Here is a 19,807-nt window from a genome sequence, read left to right on the forward strand (position 1 = left end):
CCAGGCAAGGCTGAGGGGCACTGAAGTGGCCTCCCCATCCTCCTCCTCCTCCTCCTCTTCTTCCTCCTCCCTCCCCACCCTCCCCCAGCCACAGAGTTTGTCCTCAGATCCATCACTCCCACTACTCGCCTCGGCCCCATCCTGCAGGGATGCAGCTCACCTGTCAGCTGCATCTGGCTGGTTCAGCCAATGGGAGCCCCTGGTGGGAGATTGAGGGCGGGAAAAGGAGAGAAGCCCGGATATCTCTCCCTCTCAGACTCTCAGGCAGCAAGTGCCTCCCCTGTGGTTCCAGCCCCCTGGGCAGCCTCGCCTCCGAAGCCCCAGCTTCCACAGGGACTCTGCAGTAGCTCTGGCGCGGGCTCTGCTGCCACCTCCTCTCTGGGTTGTCCCTCTGGCCCCATGGGTCACAGCCAGCAGCCGTGGCCACTTCCTGTTCACGCTCCCATCTGAGCTGCGTCCCCTACTTGGCCTCGCGGCAGTTCCATCACTCAGGTGCCCAATTCCCTGAGTTATGCTTCTGGGATATTTGGAGTGGCGTTTGTTCCCTGACTGCACCCTGCAGCGCAAGGCGACGCAGGCTCCGCGTTCCCAGCCCACCTGCAGCGAGGACTCAGACCCTGTAGACAAGCAATTCCAGAAACCCCGGCTGCCCCATGTAGCCCTCACACCAGGCCTCTGCTTTTCTCTGGACACTCACGCCCTGGCCTTGCCTCCATGTCTGTAAGGGGAAGCGAGGCAGGTGCCTGGGCCAGGCCAGGCAGGAAGCCGGGCTCTGAGCCTGGCCGACAGATAGCCAGGCTGCCGCACGTGAGCTGTTGCTTGGTGACACAGCAGTGAAGAACAGGGAGCGGAGAAGGCGGGGGGCAGTGCCTCCTTGGCTCTCTCCCTGTTTCTGGGGCCAATCCTTTCTGCATCTCCTTCCTGGTGGTTCCCCTGTGTCTGGAGCGGGCCACCTGGCTGCAGGAGCCCCTTAAGGAAGTGGGCATCACAGCGGGATGGAGGTCCTTGCCCCCTGGACACAACAGGCATGGCCCCGGTACATGGGCTTCCTTGAGGGAGACAGTTGTTAGTGGAAATGGCCCCTTGCAGACGGTGTTTGGGAGCCCCTTCAACTCACGTGGTCTAAAGGAGAAAATAATTAACCTCGCCTGTTGGGGATCGCCTGGCTCCCCACATCCCTCGCCTAGGAGGCTTGGTTCCCAGCAGAGCGTGGGATTGGAAAGTAGGGGAGAAGGGGAGCCGTTTATCCCCGCATCAGTGTTCCCCAGCAGGATTAAACCCGCCCCAGTCGTAAAGAGTTTACAAACTCCGCACAAAGATAATAACTTCCCGGTCACGGGCGGGGCGGGAATGCGTGTTTCCAATCAGCTGAGAATGAGACTCAAATGGTAGGTTTTATTTCGCTTTAATCCGCCTGTGGGTTCACGTTCAAGGTAAGAGGAATCACAGCCCTGCAACGTGAGGGCACCCGTGAGACTCTGCATCTCCTCTTACAGGCGGAGGAGCTGGGCTTACTCACTCCCCCCCGGGGAAGCTCTGAGGACCCTGTGTGGCCGGAAGACCTGCCACCCTTTACTGGGCGATGGGGACACCAGCCGGGGCCGGATGTGTGGGGTGCAGGCGGAGAGAGAGGAAGCAGAGCAGAGTTGAGAGCGAGTCGTGCAGCGGATGGGATCCCAGCCCGCAGCCCGTGGCAATGCGTGCTGCAGGGGAAAATGGAGGCGGTCCACACTCCGCGGTGCTCTTGGCTTCTGCCTGCCTCTCTGCTGATGGCAGCATGGTGGCTCGGTGGGCAGCTGTGCAAAGGATCAGCTCTCAGTTCCTATCCCAGCTCCCTGGGAGACCTAGAACCAGCCCCGCTACTAAGTCTTGTTTGACACATCGTAACGTGAATGCCCAGTTTCCTGGGTCCTTGCTGAAGCCTTGAACGCCACGCCTTGTTCTACAGAACTCAGTGCCTCAGGTTCAGCATTGCCCTCACCCAGCCTTTGCCTGAAGATGCAGACGTCTCGGGGTGACTTCCCAGCCTGCTGTGGCCGCAGCAGGTCTGATATGTGTGGTCCAGGAGAGCGGTCCACCAGATCCCACGGGAACTGGTGGGTAGCAGGCCCAGACCAATGCAGCCAGCCGGAGCCCTCGCTGCCACTGCTCAGAGCCCCTCGCAAACTCTGCTGGAGGTGCCCACGCCCTGTATGCCCCGGTTGGTGGCTGAGAGCTGTCACTCTGTGACACAGACCCTTGTCATGTCCATCTGCCGTCCTGAGGAGTCACCACCCAGAATCCCCAAGCCCTGGGGTTCTGCTTGCGTTTGGGATTTCCAGGCTCAAAACCTAGGAAGGAGCACCAGCCCCGTTCTCCCCGACTGGCACCGTGGGTGGCCCCCATGCAGGGGTGCAGGAGGCAGAGACAGCCACTTCTGCTGACTGCCCACTGCTTCCTGACCCTGTGGCCCACTTGGCCAGCTGTCCTCCCGTCCCTTCTCATCATGCCTGGCCTGGAAGCCCGGCTCAGACCTTGGCACCCAAGGGGACTGCGGCCTAGACCAGCAGTTCCCATCTGGTTGTCCACCTGTCCTCCACCCAGCTCCCGGTGGACCCCAGGAATCCACCCAGCTACGGCCCCATCTGCATGCAGTGCAAGGTCTTGCTGAGGAAATGGACTCGTGATGTCTGGTCCTGGAGGCTGACGTCCCTCACGGGGCCACCCTGGGCCACGAGATTCCTTCCTCCAGGCTGGGGCAGGCTGCACTGCCCCGTCTGCCACTGTTTCCTCCTGGCTGCTTCTTGGCCAGAGAAGGCACAGGGGGTGTGTTCGAACTTCCCAGACAGTGTCTCAGACAACTGTGGTGGTCTGGGGTCTGCCTGAATGCAGTTGACGAGTGTGTGTGTGCGTGTGTAAATATGTGCACCTGCACGTGGATGAACCGAATCCATGGGCCTGCATGCATTCACACCATCCCACTGACCTGGGCAATGAGAGCTGGGCTTATTGAGCACCTACTGTGTACTGGGGATGACAAAAGGTACTTTCCACGCAGTCGCAGTGACTCTCAGGGGGTGGGTGCCCTCTCCCCGCTGCTTGAAGAAACAGGCAGACTGAGTTGAGGGTCCAAGATCACAGTAGAGTAAGAAGGGGAGCAGCAGCTGGGAGCCGTCACGGGGTTCCTCTGTGTGTGTGTGTGTGTCTGTGCGCACGCGTGTGTGTGGGAGCTGAGAGCATGCAGGGACCAGAGCGGTGCTGAGAAGGAGTCACTCACATGCCAGGGCTGTCCAGGCAGGCAAAGGAAAGCGGTGTCGGGTGTGTAGACCAGGGCCTGAGCCAAACCCATAATCCAGCTGCCAGGAGGGGTGGGGACCCGGAGCTGAGGATTTAATTTTTTTTTTTTTTTTTTTTTTTTTGACAGGCAGAGTTGACAGTGAGAGAGAGAGACAGAGAGAAAGGTCTTCCTTTGCCGTTGGTTCACCCTCCAATGGCCGCCACGGCCGGCGCACTGCGGCCGGTGCACCGCGCTGATTCGATGGCAGGAGCTAGGTACTTATCCTGGTCTCCCATGGGGTGCAGGGCTCAAGCACTTGGGCCATCCTCCACTGCACTCCCTGGCCACAGCAGAGAGCTGGCCTGGAAGAGGGGCAACCGGGACAGAATCCGGTGCCCCGACCGGGACTAGAACCCGGTGTGCTGGCGCCGCAAGGTGGAGGATTAGCCTAGTGAGCCGCGGTGCCGGCCGGAGCTGAGGATTTAAATGGGGTTGGACTGGGGATGAGTGGGACCTGGGTTGGGCAGTCCCCTCCTGTCTTGAAAACGTGGTGTGAGGAAAGGTGTGAGCATCCCAGGAAGGGTTCGTGAGCCCGCCTCAGTGTGTGGATGCCTGCCAGCGGGTCTGGGATCGTGGCAACCACCAGGGTTACAAGGACACCTGCCTCTAGCTCACCCTCACTGGCTCCCGGGCTGGCCTGGCAGGTGGTTGCTGGCACTCTGCTCCCACCGTGTGCTGATGCTCTGTGGCCTGCCTGGCTCCCTCCCAGTCCCTTTCCTGGAAGGACTACTCCATTGGGAGAACTCAAGCCCAACCCCTCTCCTGAAGACCTCTGCCAAAACAGGTCCAGCAGTGCCGGCGAGGAGGGGATGGTGAGGAAGGGGGGGCGGGGTGACAATGACCCGCAGGCCCGGCTCCCAGCTCCCATCCACAGAAGCCCTGAGCTCTGCTGTGTGCCTTCCAGAAACGTGAGCGTTACCTTCCGGATTTCCTCCCGCACCTCCTCCAGCTTTCCCGCCCCTGCCTCTGTGTGACTGCGCGGCCCAGGTGGGCCTGGAGAATCCTCCGGAGCTTGCCAGGTTCATGCAGGCTTGCAGTTTATTAGACACAGGGTCCCCTAAGCCCCGAGTGCCTGTGGGTATTGGAGAGCCCAGGCAACTCGGAGCTGCCACAATTGATCCATGTGCACCCGCAACCCCAGGGTAACCTCAGACTCTTGCCCTCAGGCAGCCTGCGAGATGAGCAACAGAAAGTCATTCCTAGTGAGACAGGGGAGGCTCCGGAAGCCCGTGGGGCCCCTAAGACGCACCAAGTTGCTGGTACCACCACAGCTCACAGCAGGGGGCATCTTTCCTGGTCAGTGCTGGCACAGCCAGCCAGTTCATTAGGAGCAAGCCGGCCGTGGCCCGGGTGTCACCCTCCACCGTGCTGCTCAGAGAGTTCAAAGCCTGTTTCCGCCAGGCGTCACTGTCCGCAGCTTGGCTTAGCAGAGGGCAGCATCCAGGGGTTCTCTCCAGGGCTGGAGTTGAGCCCCGCCTCCTGGGCATGGCTGGGAAGGGCCGTGGGGAAAGTGCAGGTGACCTGTGGCCCCCGGCCCTGGGGCAGGCTGCTCCTGGTGGGTGCTCTCCCATTCGTCGCTCTCCTCGGCCTTCGGCCTGCACACCAGGGGCGATGGGCTGAGGCTGAAGCAGCAGGTGAAGGCCTCCAGAGAGGGGCCGCCCTCCACGTGGAGCAGCATCTGGACGCCGGAGAAGGAGACCCAGCTGACGGGGCTCAGGGGGACCTGCTCCAGGAACCTCAGCGTCAGCCCGTTCACCCACACGCGGCCCCTGCGGCTCAGCACCTTGAGGCAGAAGACCAGCAGGGTGCCGCCCTTCTCCAGGTAGGGCTCCAGGGACAGGTGTCGGCGGGAGAGGTGGGGCAGCTGCAGCTGGAGGTGGGCGTCCCGCCCCCGCCCCACCAGCAGGGGGCTGGTGTCGTGCTGTAGCCGGGGCGGGACGCTGGCAGAGGTGTGCGGGCCCAGGGAGGGGTGGTATAGGCTCACACGCAGGACGGTGAGGGGCCTCTCCATGGATGAGAACCTGATGGAAAACAGACACGCAGACTTGGCTGGAGCCGGATGCATCCCTGCGACTCCTCGAGCCCAGACACACACGCTGGCCTCCGGGACCCTGGCCACGTGCAGCCAAACGGAGCCTGTGCCCCTGGATCCAACCACCCTGCACAAGCCAGGATGGAGGTGTGGCGGAACTGCCGTTTTCCGTGTGCACGCAGGACTGTGCGAGAGATGAGGTGTACCAGCTTGTGGTCCGGGGGCTGATTGGGCACTTGGGAACAACCTGGCGCCGCCCTATGGGAAGGGACAGGTAGACAGACAGGCCACGCCGTCCTTGTATCTGACAGTCACCTAGCAAACCCTTGCTGAGGACTTCGAGGCAGGCCCCAAGCCAGCTGCTGGGGAGAAGCAGAGATGATGGGAGCGGAGTCCTCTCTGTCCGGAGCGCCCAGCTGGAGGAGGAGATGGAAGCATCCAGCATCGGAAGCCGTGGAGGGACGTGGGAGAGAGAAGCCGCGTGGGTCCTGGGAAAGGACCACCCACACGCGTGGCCTGAGGACCCCCAGCGTGTGCCAAGTGCTTGCCCTGGCCCAGGCACTGATCCGTGTGCTCACCGACCTGAGTGGGGCGAGCAGCTCCCCTCCCTGTCCCCACCAGCTGGGGCAGAAACAGAGCTTGATGAAGAGGGTGGAGGGGGCCCAGAGCTGTCACACGCAGTAGTGAGGGTGGCTGGCCCTGGCGGCTGCGGCAAGAAGTGCTCACACCCACTGTCCCGTCACCCCCGCTCTGGGAACTGTCCTTGAGGGTCTGGTTGGAGACATGGGAAGGCCACTTGCAATGGTCATCTTTGCTCCTGCGTGGGTGTGAGGAGCACACATTGTGTGTGGCCACCACCCACACTGGTGATGCACCTCCTGGCGCCGGGCTTCGCTCACGTCATGGTCTCTGCTAAGAAGGCGTCTTTCGGGGCCAGGGTTAAGCTGCTCCCTGTGAGACCAGCGTCCCATATGAACACTGGTTCCATTCCTGGCTGCTCCACTTTTGATTCAGCTCCCTACTAGTGCACCTGGGAAAGCAATGCTGATGGCCCCAGGGCTTGGGTGCCTGCCACCCACATAGGAGACCTGGGTGGAGTTCCAGGCACCTGGTTTCAGTCGGGCCCAGCGGGGATCATTGTAACCATTTGGGGAACGAACAAGCAGATGGAAGATCTCTCTCTTCCCTCTCTCTATGTAACTCGCCTTTCAAATAAATAAATCCTTTATATAAGAAGAAGGTATCTTTCATTCCAAACTGTGTCCAAATATCGCTCCCCTTTCAAGGCCAGGTTCAGATGTTCCCTGTTCTATGAAGCTCTTTTCCTTGGGGGAGGTGACCTCTCCCTGCCCTCTACCTCAACAGCAGGGAGAATGCCCCTGGGACGCCTGGCCAGCCCCGCCTCCTGCTTCAGTCCATTCTTGCAACACCTGTGTGAGCTCCGTGGGCCCCAGTCATGTCTTGCTTGAGCTTCTCTCCTGCATCTGCAAAGCCTCCTGAGGGCAGCAGGGGGGTGCGGGTGGCCAGGCTGTGAGGCCATCCCTGCCCCGCAGAGCTCGCACCTGGTCCAGCAGGTGTCCAGGGCACACCTGGTGTGTGGTTAAATGGGAGGAAGCCCACATGGGGTGAATTCAAGGCCAGAGACAGCACAGGTGGCAGCCTGGTCCCTAGAGGCTGCGAGATGGGGCCTGGAGCAGACGGACAGACTCGGTGTCCCTGCAGGCCTCCAGCCCTCTGCCGCCCCGGTTAGCGGGGCCCCCTTCTCCCTGCACACAGACACCCTGGTGGCCTCTGCCGGTACCCACCTCTGGTCCCAGGGCCTCTCCGGAGGTGTAGGCTACGGGCTGGGCATCTGCACCCTCAGACCCAGCCAGAAACTCAAGAGTTCATGGCCAGACACCCACCCCTGGCCCAGCAACCCTGAAGGAATCCCAGGAAGAAGGTATCGCTGCTGCGCCGTGTGACGTGCAGAGCTGGCAGCCACCACCCTCCTGGCATCTCCGGGGAGGCCAAAGCTCTGCCTTAAACTTGCTCTGGGAGGAGGCAGCAGGGAGACCTGGAGTGGGCACTGCCAGGAGCCCTCCTCCCACGCCTGCCCTGCTCCTCCCCTCCCTGTCAGTCCCCCTCCCCTTGTCCCCCACCTACCTTACCGTGGAGGCACGTCTGCCTCTCGCTCTGCGCTGGGAGCTCTCGGAGGGAGCCGCGGGCCCCGGACAGGGATGAGAGAGGCTCTCAAGACTTCAGTTCCAGAACGCGATGTATTGGCGCACCCTTCGGCTTTGTTGCTTGGGAAGAGAAGTGAAAGTGACCTTCGCACTGAAGTGCAACCCCACTGCGTCCCCCACTGAGAGGTGGAGAAATCCCAGCCCGGGTCCCCTCCTAAGAGTGTCACTTCCTCCTGGGTTTCAGCTCTGTCCATCTAGACTATTCCATCCCTGGGGACCTTGAACGTGCACCCAGTGCATCCGCAAAATCGCTCTCCCTCCGTCCCCTGAAGGCGGCACAGCAGCTTGGAGGACAGAGGGTTCCCTCTCTGCCTGGGGCACTGTGAGAGAACTTACTGGCTGGACAGGTTGAACAAGGAAGCCACTGGCAAAGTGGCAGCCCCCTGAGTGTCTCACGGCAGGAGGACAGCAGGGTGCCCGGCTCATGCACCTGCCCCTCCTGGCTCTGCTGGCCGCATGCCCAGCCCTGCGGTCTCTGGCTGCCCTAGAAGTGACTGAGGGTTAGGAGGGCGCCGTCTCCTCCCTCCCCCCCCAGTACAGCTTCCTAGTCCGCCAGTCTGTCACTCGTTACCTCCCTTACCCGCCAGCCTGCCATGATGACAAGGACAGGTGCCTGTGTTCCACACGGGGCAGGAAAGGCCCTAGGAGGGGAGGGCTCAGTGCGAGTCATCTGCATAACTTTTGCTCTTCCTGCCATCAAGCCCTGGTGTCCTGGAGCCTGTGGGAGAGCCCGCAGGTGAGAGGCTCAGCCCAGGCCACCTCCGTCAGCCCGCAGGTGCCTCTCTGATGTGCCTCAGGAGAGCTGGGTGCTCCTGGGTGCTGCGCAGCCCCCAGCCTGCTGCTTCTGCTCCGAGAACGGAGGTCCTCCCCGTTCTGGGCAACAAAAGCCACAGAGCAGGATGATTTCTGCAGAGAGCAACCAAAAGGTAATCGAAGCACCACAAACTGGGCACAAAAGTCCATTGTCTGTCATTTCTGGAGCCTGGAAAACCAAGGTTAGGACTCCCACGCGGGTGGTTCCGTGGACTCCCACGCGACATGAGAGACTCCTTGGCCCTCTCCTGCAGCTCCCGGGCGAGCTGCCCTCTGTGGCCCAATGCCAGCTTCTGTTCTCACGTGGCGCTGTCCGCGTTTTACAAAGGCTCCAAAGCAGGGCGCACCTCAACGGCCTCATGTTCGCTCCACTGTCTCTGTGAAGAGCCCATCGTCCAGTACGGAGACATCCTGGGGAAGCGGGGCTCCCGGAACATGCATTCTGGTGGAACACAGTCCAGCCATGGCAGCTGGGAAGCAACACAAGGAATTTCTCCAGAATGAAGGTGTAGTGGTGATGAGTGCGTGGAGAGAGAGAGCGGTATCCCAGTGTGAGCTTATGCTCTGTGCATTGCACTTGGTGGAAGCTACACAGACTGTCACCGCCCCAGAGCACCCTGGCTGAGCCACAGGGGGCCGCTCATGTTCCAGGGCCTCTCCTCCCATGGGTCTCCCCAGCACAAAGACCAGCTGGCCTAGCAAGCGTCCCCAGCCATGGCCAAGGGCCTCCTCCTCAGACATCCCAGGCACAGACCTCGGGGATGCTTAGACACTCCCACCCGCCAGCAGGGCAGGGGCCTGGCGGAGGGCTTTTCCCCAGCTATGTGACTACGGGTAAGTCCTCTGGGCCTTGACGTTTCCTGGGGGTGGGGCACCACACCCCACTCCCTGCTGCAGCTGTGCCCCAGACAGGGAAGTGAGCGGGCAGAGGAGACGTGCATGCGGTCCTCATGCCCTCAATAATTTGGGTCAGAGTCCTTCCCTCAGGAGGGGGAACTGAAACCAGGGAGCTCACAGCTTCTTACGGAAGCCAGGAGGGACTCCGGGGGCTGTGGGGACAGGGATGGCAGGCGCTGGCTGTAGGTCCCAAGATGGAGAGCGGCAGGCTGGAGTGGGGGAGGGGAAGTGCAGCCAGATCAGGGGGTCCCTGCTCAGTGAGGAAGCCCCTCCCCAGCCCACAAGGCTGCTCCGTGGAGACCCCAGCCTCCCAGACATCCCCTGCTCCCAGGTCTTTCTCAAGCAAGTGACACAGTCTCTCTGAACCTCAGCTTCCTGACTTGTAAAACGGGAACAATTTGCAATCACTGCTGGGGCTAAACAAGATATGTGATGAGAGCTACCTCCCGTAGAGCCCTTGTCAGGGGCAGGGGAAGGAGACAAACAGCCTGCATGCACCCTGAATTCTTAGGGGGACCCCTTTCCTCTGAAGACAAGCATAGGTTTGGGGTGGAGCCCCTGACGTACACGGTTCCCCTACATTGCATTTGAAATGATAGCTGAGTGGCATGGATGCTCTTGGAGGGACCTCCTGCTGGGACCCGTGCCCCTGGCATTGGGGAAGGCTACCCACGCTACGGACGGGGAAACAGAGGCTCGGAACCGTCTGGCGACTCGCCCAAGGGAGCTGTCCGAAGCAGGATTTGAACCCAGTCTGTGGGACTCCTGGTCACACCTCCCAGCCTCTCTGCCTGGTGCCTGTGGCGCTCAGCAAAGAGGGGGCCTAGGTCCAGGTCTCCTGCGCCAAGGTGCCCTGATGACCTGTGACCGCCAGATGGCAGCATCCCTAAGCACAGGGACCTCCAGGCGGAGGAGGGTCCCACCAAGAGGGGAAGCAAGGGTTCCTTGCGTCTCAGCCTCAAAGTGCTTGAAAGCGCTCAGGGAGAACCCACGACAGGTGTTGGAAATAGAGCAGGGAGCGAGAGCTGGAGGCTGGGGGCCGGGCGCCGGGGGTTTTGAGCACAGGTGCTGGGCAGAGGCTCTGCCTCTGTGAAGTAACCCAGGGAAGGGCCCGGCTTAAGGCAGAGCCCGGAGGAGCTCTGTGAAACAGAGTGCGGCTGACTCCCCGCAGTGAGAGGGGCGGGGAAGGAAAGGCGGCGGAGACCTGGTGCCCAGGAAGCCTCCAGTGTCGGGGTGGGGATGCAGCTGTTGTCACTGCGCCCATCAGGACAGAAAAACAGCATCTGGGCCTGGGTGTGGAGGCACGGAGCTGTGGACCCACGAGGGGCACCTAACCCACCAGGGACGGACAGAGCCCAGGAGAGGCCACCGGAGGGTGAGTAGGGCTCTGCTGTGTGGGAGTGGGGCCTGGCAGAGGGGGCTGACGGCGGACCCCCTGCACCCTTGCCTGGCACGAATGATGGCAGCGGCGCCCAGGTGTTTGGATTTTACTGCCGTGAGGTTGCTGTGGAAGCTGTGTCCTGGCTTAGCCCACCATGAGCCACCTTGTTTAATCCTCACCGTAGTTCTGAGAAGGCTTCCGGCAGTCAGCAGTCGGCTGATTTTACAAAGGCGGGACTGAGGTGGCATTAAGTCAGCAGTTGATTCAAGACCACCCAGACACCAAGGAGCAGAGCTGACTCTGAAACCCAGGTCGGAGCCCCACGTCCTCACCCTCAACTCCTCTGTTTCATGCCCCCCCACACCAGGGGCAAGCCAGTACCCCGCCTTCTTCTTGGGGATCCCCTGGAGTTGGAGCAGCTGTCAGGGTGCCCTGGCCCGAGCCCTGATGGGGATCTGGCCCTGATGGTTTCACTAGGATGCATTTCCTCCACTGGGCAGACAGACAGGAAAGGGGTGGAGCCTCTGGTGCTGTTCTGGTCCTGGCCCATGGCCCGGCCCATCCCAGATTCATGGCTGAGCCTGATTTCGTTGTTACTGCCAGTTCTTCATATGTCCATCTTACTCAGTGTTAAATGCAGCAATGCCTGGAGCCGCAACGGATGCCTCAAAGAGGGGTGTCTGGCAGTTCCTGCAAACCTTGGATTTCACCTTGTGCGGGGGTGGGGCCGGCCACACAGACAGCAAGTAGCTGTCACTTCAAAAAAAAATTTTTTTTTTTAAAGGCAGAGTGACTCAGAAAGAGAGGGAGAGGATCTTCCAATCACTGGTTCACTCTCCACATGGCCTCAATGGCTGGAGCTTGGAACTTCATCCAGGTCTCCCATATGAGTAGCAGAGGCCCAAGTACTTGCACTATCGTCTGCTGACTTTTCAGGTGCACTAGCAGGAAGCTGGGTGTGAAGTGGAGCCGCCAGGACTGGAGCCAGCTCTCCAGGATGGGATGCCGGCGTCAGGCGTGGCAGCTTGCTCGGCTGCACCACCATGCTGGCCCCCGTGGTTCTCACTGTGGACCTCCTTGTTACCACTGGACTGGGTAGCAGGGTCTGGGGAAGGCGAGGCTGGCCGGGAAAGAGGGCCTGCAATCAACAGAACACTCATCAGACATAGCTGCTGCTTGTGATTCAGAGAGCAAAAGCCCAGCCTGAACGTGTTAAACTGCAGTTTGGAATTAAGGGTAATTCTGAAAGGAGCTCGCCGTCAACGGCAGACTTCCAACAGACGGGGAAGAGAACCCTTCGTGTGGGGATTCCTGGGGCTTCCCGGTGCCTCCAGGTGGGCGGAGCAGACCTGCCAGCAGCAGGACAAGAAACAGGTGTCCCTCTGCAGATAGGCGGAGTCTGGTTTCAACGATGGTCAGACAGGACACCACCATCTGAGCCCTGTTCAGTGGCTTTGGTCGGTTTACACGGTCCTGCAGAGCCCTTCCACACGCAGGGGACAACGCCCCGTCGCCTCTGCCCCAGCCCCTGAGAGCCTCCCTTCCACTTTCTCTCCCTTGAAGCTGTCTTCTGGGAAGAAAGCTTGCTTCACTGACCTCTTGGTGACTGGCGCCCGCCCCTTAGCAGTGTCTAAGTTTCAGCCACATAATGGCGCGTGTCAGAACGGCTGAGCACTGCTCCCTTACAGGTAAATGCCGCAGTCTCTCTGTCTGCCAGTGCCTATTTGTGTTGCTTCTGCCTTTTAGCTAACGTGACGACTGCTGCTACGAATGCAGGGTCCCTGCTTTCACATCTTTAGGGTGTGTGTCCGGAAGCAGGCGTGCGGGGTCATGCGGTCGGTCGTCCTGTTTGTAACCTCTGGAGGACCTGCTGTAGCATTTTCCATCAGAGCTGTGCCCTTGGATGTCCCCCTACCCCAGCAGAGCACAAGGATCCGGTTTCTCCACACCCTCACCAGCACCTGCTCTCTGGCTCCTTCCCTGCTTGCCCTTGTTTGCTGACAGCTCTGTTTGTGGGACAGCGTCCTGATGGGTGTGAGAGGCTACCGCACTGTGGTTCCGATTTGCATCTCCCTAGTGACTGGCGGTGCTGAATTACCTTCTCATTTGATTGTTGGCTACTTGGATGTGCTCTCCGGAGAGAAGTCTACTTGAGTCCTTTATGTTTTTATTGGCTTGTTTTGTTGTTGTTGAGCTATGGGAGTTCTTTATATATTTTGGATATTAACCCCTTATCAGATACAGTCACGCATCATTTGATGATGGGATATTTCCTTAGAAGGGTGTCGTTTGGTGGTTTTGTCCCTGTGTGAACATTCTAGATGGTGCTTACACAAGCCACGATGACTCTGACAACCCTGGGCCATGTTTCCGTATGAGGTCAGCATGGTAACCACGTGAGGTCAGCGTGGTAGCTGCAGCCTGAAACATTGTGTGCTGGTGCCTGACGTACGGAATTTACAAATACTTCCCCCGCTGTACGTTGCCCTCTGTGTTGACTGTGTGTTTTGATCACGGCCTCGCTCCGGAGGGCATGATAGAGACACTTGTCCTGCATTTCAGTCGGGGGTAAAGTGGGAAGATGGAAACTTCCGGGGAGAGTGGCTCTGTGGACCCACGTGCTCTGATCCCAAGGGCCTAGCAGCTGTCCACAGACAGGACAGGAGCCTGGTGACTGCCAGTCCCCCCTGCCTCCACAGCCAACTTCCTGGATGCTGACTTGCTTCCACTTGGGTTCCCGGGTCTCTTCCCAAGGAGGAAGGCCTCCTGTGCCCCCAGCCCTGGGTGGCTCTGCAGTAACCAAGGACCTTGAGACAATCCTGGCTTCAAGGAGGCCCAGGCCAATGCTGGAAACAGGCTCTTCAGTGGGTGCCGGTGCTGTGGGAGTGACGCACAGGGGTCCCAAGGAGCCGGCAAGCACAGCCTGGGGGTCAAAGAGGCTGAGTCTTGAAGAACAGTACGAGTTGACTCAGTACGGGGCAGGCGTTGTGACCCAGGGGGTTGGGCCACACTGACAACCCCTGCGTCCCATATTGGAGTGCTAGCTCCAGTCCCAGCTCCCTGCTAGTGCACCTGGGGAGGTGGTGGGAGACGGTCCAAGTGTTTGGGTCCCTGCCATCCCTGTAGGAGGCCACGATGGAGCTCCTGGTTCCTGACTTCAGCCTGGCCAGCCCTGCCTGTAATGGCCATTTGAGGAGTGAACAAACAGATGGAAGGTTGTTCTCGCTTTGTCTTTTGTATAAATAAATAGATCTATAAAAAGGAATAGCAGGGAGAGACTGCATCCTAAGACAGGTGTGGGGAGCAACTCGGACTAGACTAAGTTACTGGAATTAAGACTTATTCTATGCATCTGCTCTCCCACAATATGGCGCTGGGAGAGGAGTAAACAACTTCTACACAGCTGCCTCTCGCCAATTTGACTGATGAGCTGCAGGAGCTGATCCTGCTCCTGATTGGAGGAGAGCAGCGTGCTCGGCGTGTGGGTAGCAGAGTTGGGATTGGTGGAAGAGGACTATAAAGGAGGAGAGAGACCACACGCACCAGGAACATCCAGATAACATCTGAGCAGCCCTCGAGAGAGCTGGCAAGCGGTGTGCCGCTCCCCCGCGGAAGTGGGGAAAGTGGCAGGGGGAGCTGCCCCTCCACGGAGGTGGAAGGGTTGGCAGCCAACCCGGGAAGGACCAGCAGCAAACCCGGGAAGGGCTGAGCAGACAAAAGAACAACGCAGGGTCCTGTGTCATTCCTCCGCGAATGGGGGAGTGACAGACAGGGCCCTGTGCTTTCCAGGGCTCACCAGCAAGCGCCAGGTCCAGACAGCCACGGGGAACCCAGAGAGCAGGAGGGGCCGCTCTGGACTTCCTCCAGATCCTGCAGGTCGCCCCCTGCAGGCACCCTCCTGACTGTCCAGGTGCTACAGCAGGTTGATGTGGCATGTTGGCCTTCGTGCTTAATTTGCTGTTTGTCACTGCCGTCCTGCTGTGTCTTACATCTTAGGGTGCAGCCATAGCCTCTCATAAACACCACACAGTCACAGCACGTGGTGGTGGTGGGGGCCTGCAGAGGTGTGGCTGGACCTTGTCCACGGAGCCTGGAAGTGGCTCAGTGGCTGTGACTCTGGGCTCCAGGCCGGCAGCATCACTGACGAGCCCAGTGTGACGCCCTGAGATGTACATTCTCAGATCGTCCTCTCTCGGCAGGCATCACAGCTCTAAAGCTCCTCACCTTTGTGTCCAGAGCTGGCGGTGAAAGACGTTACCTCACCTACGTCGTCTGCTGTCGATCCTAAGAATCTCGCTTCAGATGGGCTCCAGCTCCATGCCATTGCCCAGAGAGGCTGAGAAGATTCGAGACACATAGGCCTCGCGGGGAATCCCCAGCCCTCGTGTTCCATGGGGTCTGAGCCGTGGGTCCAGTCCCACTGCTGTGTGGCTGTGCGTGCCTCAGTTACGCTCACACAATGAACTTTCCAGGCAGTGGCCAGGTCCTCGTGTGGGACACTCCCCACCCATACCCAAGTGCCCGTCCGAATCCCAGCTACTCCATTCATCAGCTTCCTGTGAGTGTGCACCCTAGGAGGGAGCAGGTGATGGCTCAAGTGCTTGGGCCCCTGCCACCCACCCGGGAGAGCCTGATGGAGTTCCTTGCTCCTGGCCCAGCCCCTGCTATTATAGGCATTTGGCGAGTGAATCAGTGGGTGGGAGACGGCTCTCTATCTCTCTGCCATCCAAATAAAATGGAAAATAGAGAAGGACAGAGTTAGGAGAACTTCCCAGGGAGCTGCACACGTGGGGCTCCTGGAGCTGCCACACCTGGAGAGGACATGGAGTCTGCAGCTCTCCCCACGCCTCTGTGGACTTGGCCAGGTCCTTTATTTTTCTAAAAAAAAAAAAAAAAAGTTTATTTATTTGAGAGGTAGAGTTACAGACAGAGGGAAAGGCAGAGAGAAAGGTCTTCTATCTACTGGTTCACTCCCCAAATGGCCACACCAGTAGGAGCTGGGCTAATCCAAAGCCAGGAGCTTCTTCCAGGTTTCACATATGGGTGCAGAGGCCCAAGAGCTTGGGCCATCTCCTACTGCTTTCCCAGGCCATAGTAGAGAGCTTGATTGCAAGAGGAGCAGCAGGGACTTGAACCGGTGCCCACATGGAATGCCGGAGCCACAGGCAGAGGCTTAGCCTACTGCACCACAGTGCTGGCCTCGCGAGGTCCTTTATAAGAAGTGGGAAACATGTTTACCTGAGTTCTGTGCACCACTCAAACAAGGAGGGGGCGCTGAGGGAACCCCAGGTTGTAGCCAGTGAGACAGAACCACAGGGCAAACCACCTGGGGGGCATTGGAAGTGAGGGCAGAGTTTTGGGGTCTGACTCAGTCCCTAGGCGGAGAGTGTCAGAACCGAAGTGAATCAGAGCATGCCCAGGCGCTGGCCAGGGCTGCAGAATTGGCTTGGGGCTTGGAGAAGCGGCAGAAACGGAGTCGGAGCTTGAGTGGGTTATTTCCCACTCACAGATGAGCTGGGCAAGGTGTTTAACCTCCTGGAGCCTCGCCTTCTCATTTGGTGGAATCAGAATTCGACGCGACTGCTCGTCTACAGTGCAGGATGCACCCCTGCAAGAGTGAGCACCTGCTGGGGGTCAGCCCGTGGGGTCTGTGCTGCCCAGCTGCCCAGCTGCCCAGCCACGGTGACAGGAAGCTAAGCAGCCATCTCCCACCGGTTCTCCCATCAAGTCTTTACATACTCTCCCTCCACGTGGCTTGTGAGACTCAGATATCAGCAGCGGCTTACTCAAAACTCACCTACTCGGCCAGGGCTCCTCACGCTGACTCCACAGTGTCAGCAACCCCAGCGCCCTCCTGCAGGACAGCCCTCCCCACACGGCCTGCCCTGGCTCACCTGCACCTCGTCCACATTCCACACGGAGCAGGTCAGGGCCAGCACATCCTTGCCTGTGGAAGGCAAGTCCTGGAGGCTGCCCATATCGCTTCTGCTCGTACCCTCCTGGTCCAGCCAGGGCTGATGGCTGCACCTGGCTGCCAGTCGTTTCCAAGCCTGAATGCAGGCTCTTGGCATTGTGGGACGTGGCACAGGCTGCCCCTGTGCTGCTCAGAGCTGGTGCCAGGCTGTAGATCTGCTCACACAGAGTGGCTGCCTGCTCCGTCAAGGCCACAGGCCTGCTACGTGGAGAGGCACCAACGGTCAGCCCTCTGCACCCTTCGGGGTGGGGGCACAGCACGGACGGAGAGTCAGCTGTAGGGAAGACTTCCCTGAGGGGAGAGTTGTGACCTGGACAGGCAGGCCCCTGTGAACCGGCAGTGACTGATGGCCAATCTTGGGTACAGAGAAATGGATGGCTAGAGGGAAAAAATCTGATGGGTTTCTTTTTTAAAGATTTATATTTTTATTTATTTGAATGGTAGAGTCACACACACACACACACACACACACACACAGCTCTTGCATCCCCTGGTTCACTCCCCAAATGGCTGCAATGGCCGGGGCTGGGCCAGGTTGAAGCCAGGAGCCCGACATTTCATCCGGATCTCTCACGTGGGTGCGGGGTCCCAAGCACGTGGGCCATCTTCTGCTGCTTTCCCAGGAGCATAAGCAGGGAGCTGGATCGGAAGTGCGGCAGCTGGGACTCGAACCAGCGCTCTGATACGGGACGCTGGTGTTGCAGGCAGTAGCTTAACCCACGGCGACACAGTGCCGGCCCCTGGTTCACAATGTTTGAGAAAATAAAGCAGAGAGGTCTCGCTCCCACCTGTGTCCGCGGGCGACTGGCGGCAGCGACCTCTGCCGCCTCCCAGAGGCGCTCAGTTGCGGCAGCAGCCCAGCGTCTGGAGCCAGGAGCAGGGCAGGCGCCCTCAGCCCTGCACCCGCTCTCCCGATGGGGGCGCCATCTGGACTTTGCTCTCCTGTCCCAGCATATCTCCCCAAACCAAGCTGAGCCGTGACCACAGGTATTTCACAGCCTTCACGCACGCCGTTTTCCACATATGCTTGACAAATGTGCGTCGTCTTCGGAACCCCGTGTCGTGGGGAGTATGTCTTTTCCACATGGCCACTGACAGAGCGCAGGGAGCGCTCTCCTCCTCCCTGGGCCCCGGCGGGGAGCTATATCATGAACACGAGAGGTGATGAGAAAACGGGAAACACCGCCTCCAGAGCGCTCTCGCCAAGTAGTTTTCCAGAGGCTGCTGGGGACGCCACCCCCGGGTGAGCGGTAAATCACCGTGGCCGGGGGAAGCTGTCGCCCGGTGGCTCACCAGGGACACGGCTGTGTCATTTCGGTGGATCCTGCAGTGCTGGGGCCCCAGAACCAGTCCCTGGCGCTGGCCTTGGCTTTGGTCTTCCCGCCTGCATGCCTGCTGCCCACCCCCATGTGCAGCAATGAGCAACTCGTGGAGCTCCCGCGGGTGTAACTGAGGCCCGGGGCTGCCTGCCTGGCCGGCTTGCCACGGACCACGCACGCCTCCAGCGCCTTAGCGTACAGCCTTCTGCTCAACCCAGCGGGCCTCTGGGTAGGTTCTGGTGCCTGTGACAAGTGCGCAGCCAGGGCTTGGGGAATGCCGTCCCACCTTTCCTTCCCTCCCTTTCCTTCCCTCCCTCTCCCAACCCCCACACACCCTCATTATATCTGCACAGTACAGCGTGGCCTGGGGAACCAGACACCCCCTCCCCCACCTTGCATTGTGCTCACTTCGGGAGCCTCCCAGCCCCCACTCTGAGTAAGAAGGCCATGACTGTGAGCACCAGGGGGCGCTGCTGGGCCCCTGTGTGTCCCTAGGATGTGGCTGTGTTTCTGCAAGACAGCAGAGCCCCTCCTCCGGCCGTGCCAAGGTCTCCTATGTCTTGATTTCTGGTTCCAGTGCCCAAACGGCCCCTGCAGCCTCTCCTCCAGCGTCCGAGCCTTGGCCAGCCTTATGCCTCTGTTTCCATTCATTCATTCGTTCATCAGAATAAATGAAGTTCGAACCTTGGAGCACCAGATTCAGGGCCAGCGAGAGCGATCTGCGAGGAACGACACCATCTCCTCCCGTGTCTGCGCTCTCACCTACTCCCCTCTTTAATTCGGCCGAGCCCTGCTTCATCTGTGTCGGGACCGAGCCGTTAGGCGCCCCGTGGTCCTGACGGGGTTCCTTTCGCTGTACCATCCGCTCTGCCCCGGGATGCAGCTGCTCGCTGCTTCTTTGAGTGCATGTTGGATTTTTCTCAGTCCCACTTATTTTCTGTTACTTTGCTTGAAGTATAGCTTTCTGCATTCTGTCACCGAGCACACGCTTATTGAGGACCTACTGTGTGCAGGCACAGAGCGTCAACCACTGGGCTAATGCGTTAGTTTCTCATGGACGCTGTAGCAGACTCGAAACCCTCAATTCTGGAGGTCAGCAGTCAGTCTCCCGGGCAGCAGCGTCAGGCCAGGCTCCCCCAGAGCCTCCGGGGAGACTCGGTTCCTGGTGCTGCCACCTTGTGGCGGCTGCCGGCGTTTCTTGGCTTGTGGTCACCTTGCTCTGGGCTTCCAGGACAGCTTCTGCAACTCCCCCTGCTCATTCTTCTGCCCGCCCTCTCTGCTGTGTATGCGGGAACCCCTCTGCCCTGCCCTCCCGAGGGGTCCTTTGATTGCCTTTAGGATCCATCCAGATCCTTAATGGGCTTGCATCTCTTGCCATAGGAGGTGTGCTGGTGGGGCCGTGGCTTAGCCGAGCAGTCGGAGTCTCCTGCAGCCACACAGCACTGCTAGGAGAGACACAGGAGCGGGCCAGGCAGCAAAGCTGAGAGCCCCAGGTGCCTACTGTGGCAGCCCTGGGAATGGCCGCAGCTGACAGCAGATGCAGAGAAGGTGCGAAGGTCAGGGACTAGGGGAAACTGAAGGCCCTGGCAAGGAACCCTAATCACACTGCAGACACGAGGGGCTGCAGAGGCCTCCCAAGGCCTGTGCCTGAGGTGGGGCTACACTGATGGAGTCCCCCTCCTCCGGAGTCCCCCTTGGAAACAAAGGGGTGACGTGGCGAGATTGCCTCTCTGGGGATGCCCTGGGCCCAGCTGCACGCCTTGCTGGCCCCTCCCAGGGGCTTCCAGACAGGACTGGGCTCCAGCATTTGCAAGACCCCAGGGGCTCACAGTGGGGTGGGGCGGCAGAGC

General features: G+C 59.8%; 1 protein-coding gene across 2 annotated transcripts; it reads right to left on the reverse strand.

Moving 5' to 3' along the window:
* Positions 1-4,332: 4,332 nt before the first annotated feature.
* Positions 4,333-8,120, reverse strand: TIFAB (TIFA inhibitor). Of its 2 annotated transcripts, none has more exons than XM_008255037.5 (2): positions 7,499-8,120; positions 4,333-5,337 (listed from the first exon to the last, which is right to left on the reverse strand). In XM_008255037.5, exons 1-2 carry the CDS (start codon positions 7,765-7,767, stop codon positions 4,740-4,742), a joined length of 867 nt encoding a protein of 288 aa, XP_008253259.3. In that variant the 5' UTR covers positions 7,768-8,120; the 3' UTR covers positions 4,333-4,739. The 2 variants fall into 2 exon arrangements, with proteins under 2 accessions (XP_008253259.3, XP_069931895.1); XM_070075794.2 differs by having other exon boundaries at positions 7,494-8,110.
* Positions 8,121-19,807: the final 11,687 nt, after the last annotated feature.

The sequence above is a fragment of the Oryctolagus cuniculus genome, chromosome 6 (assembly GCF_051225735.1).
Source record: "Oryctolagus cuniculus isolate XC-2025 breed Fujian yellow rabbit chromosome 6, ASM5122573v1, whole genome shotgun sequence".
NCBI classification, from domain to species: domain Eukaryota; kingdom Metazoa; phylum Chordata; class Mammalia; order Lagomorpha; family Leporidae; genus Oryctolagus; species Oryctolagus cuniculus.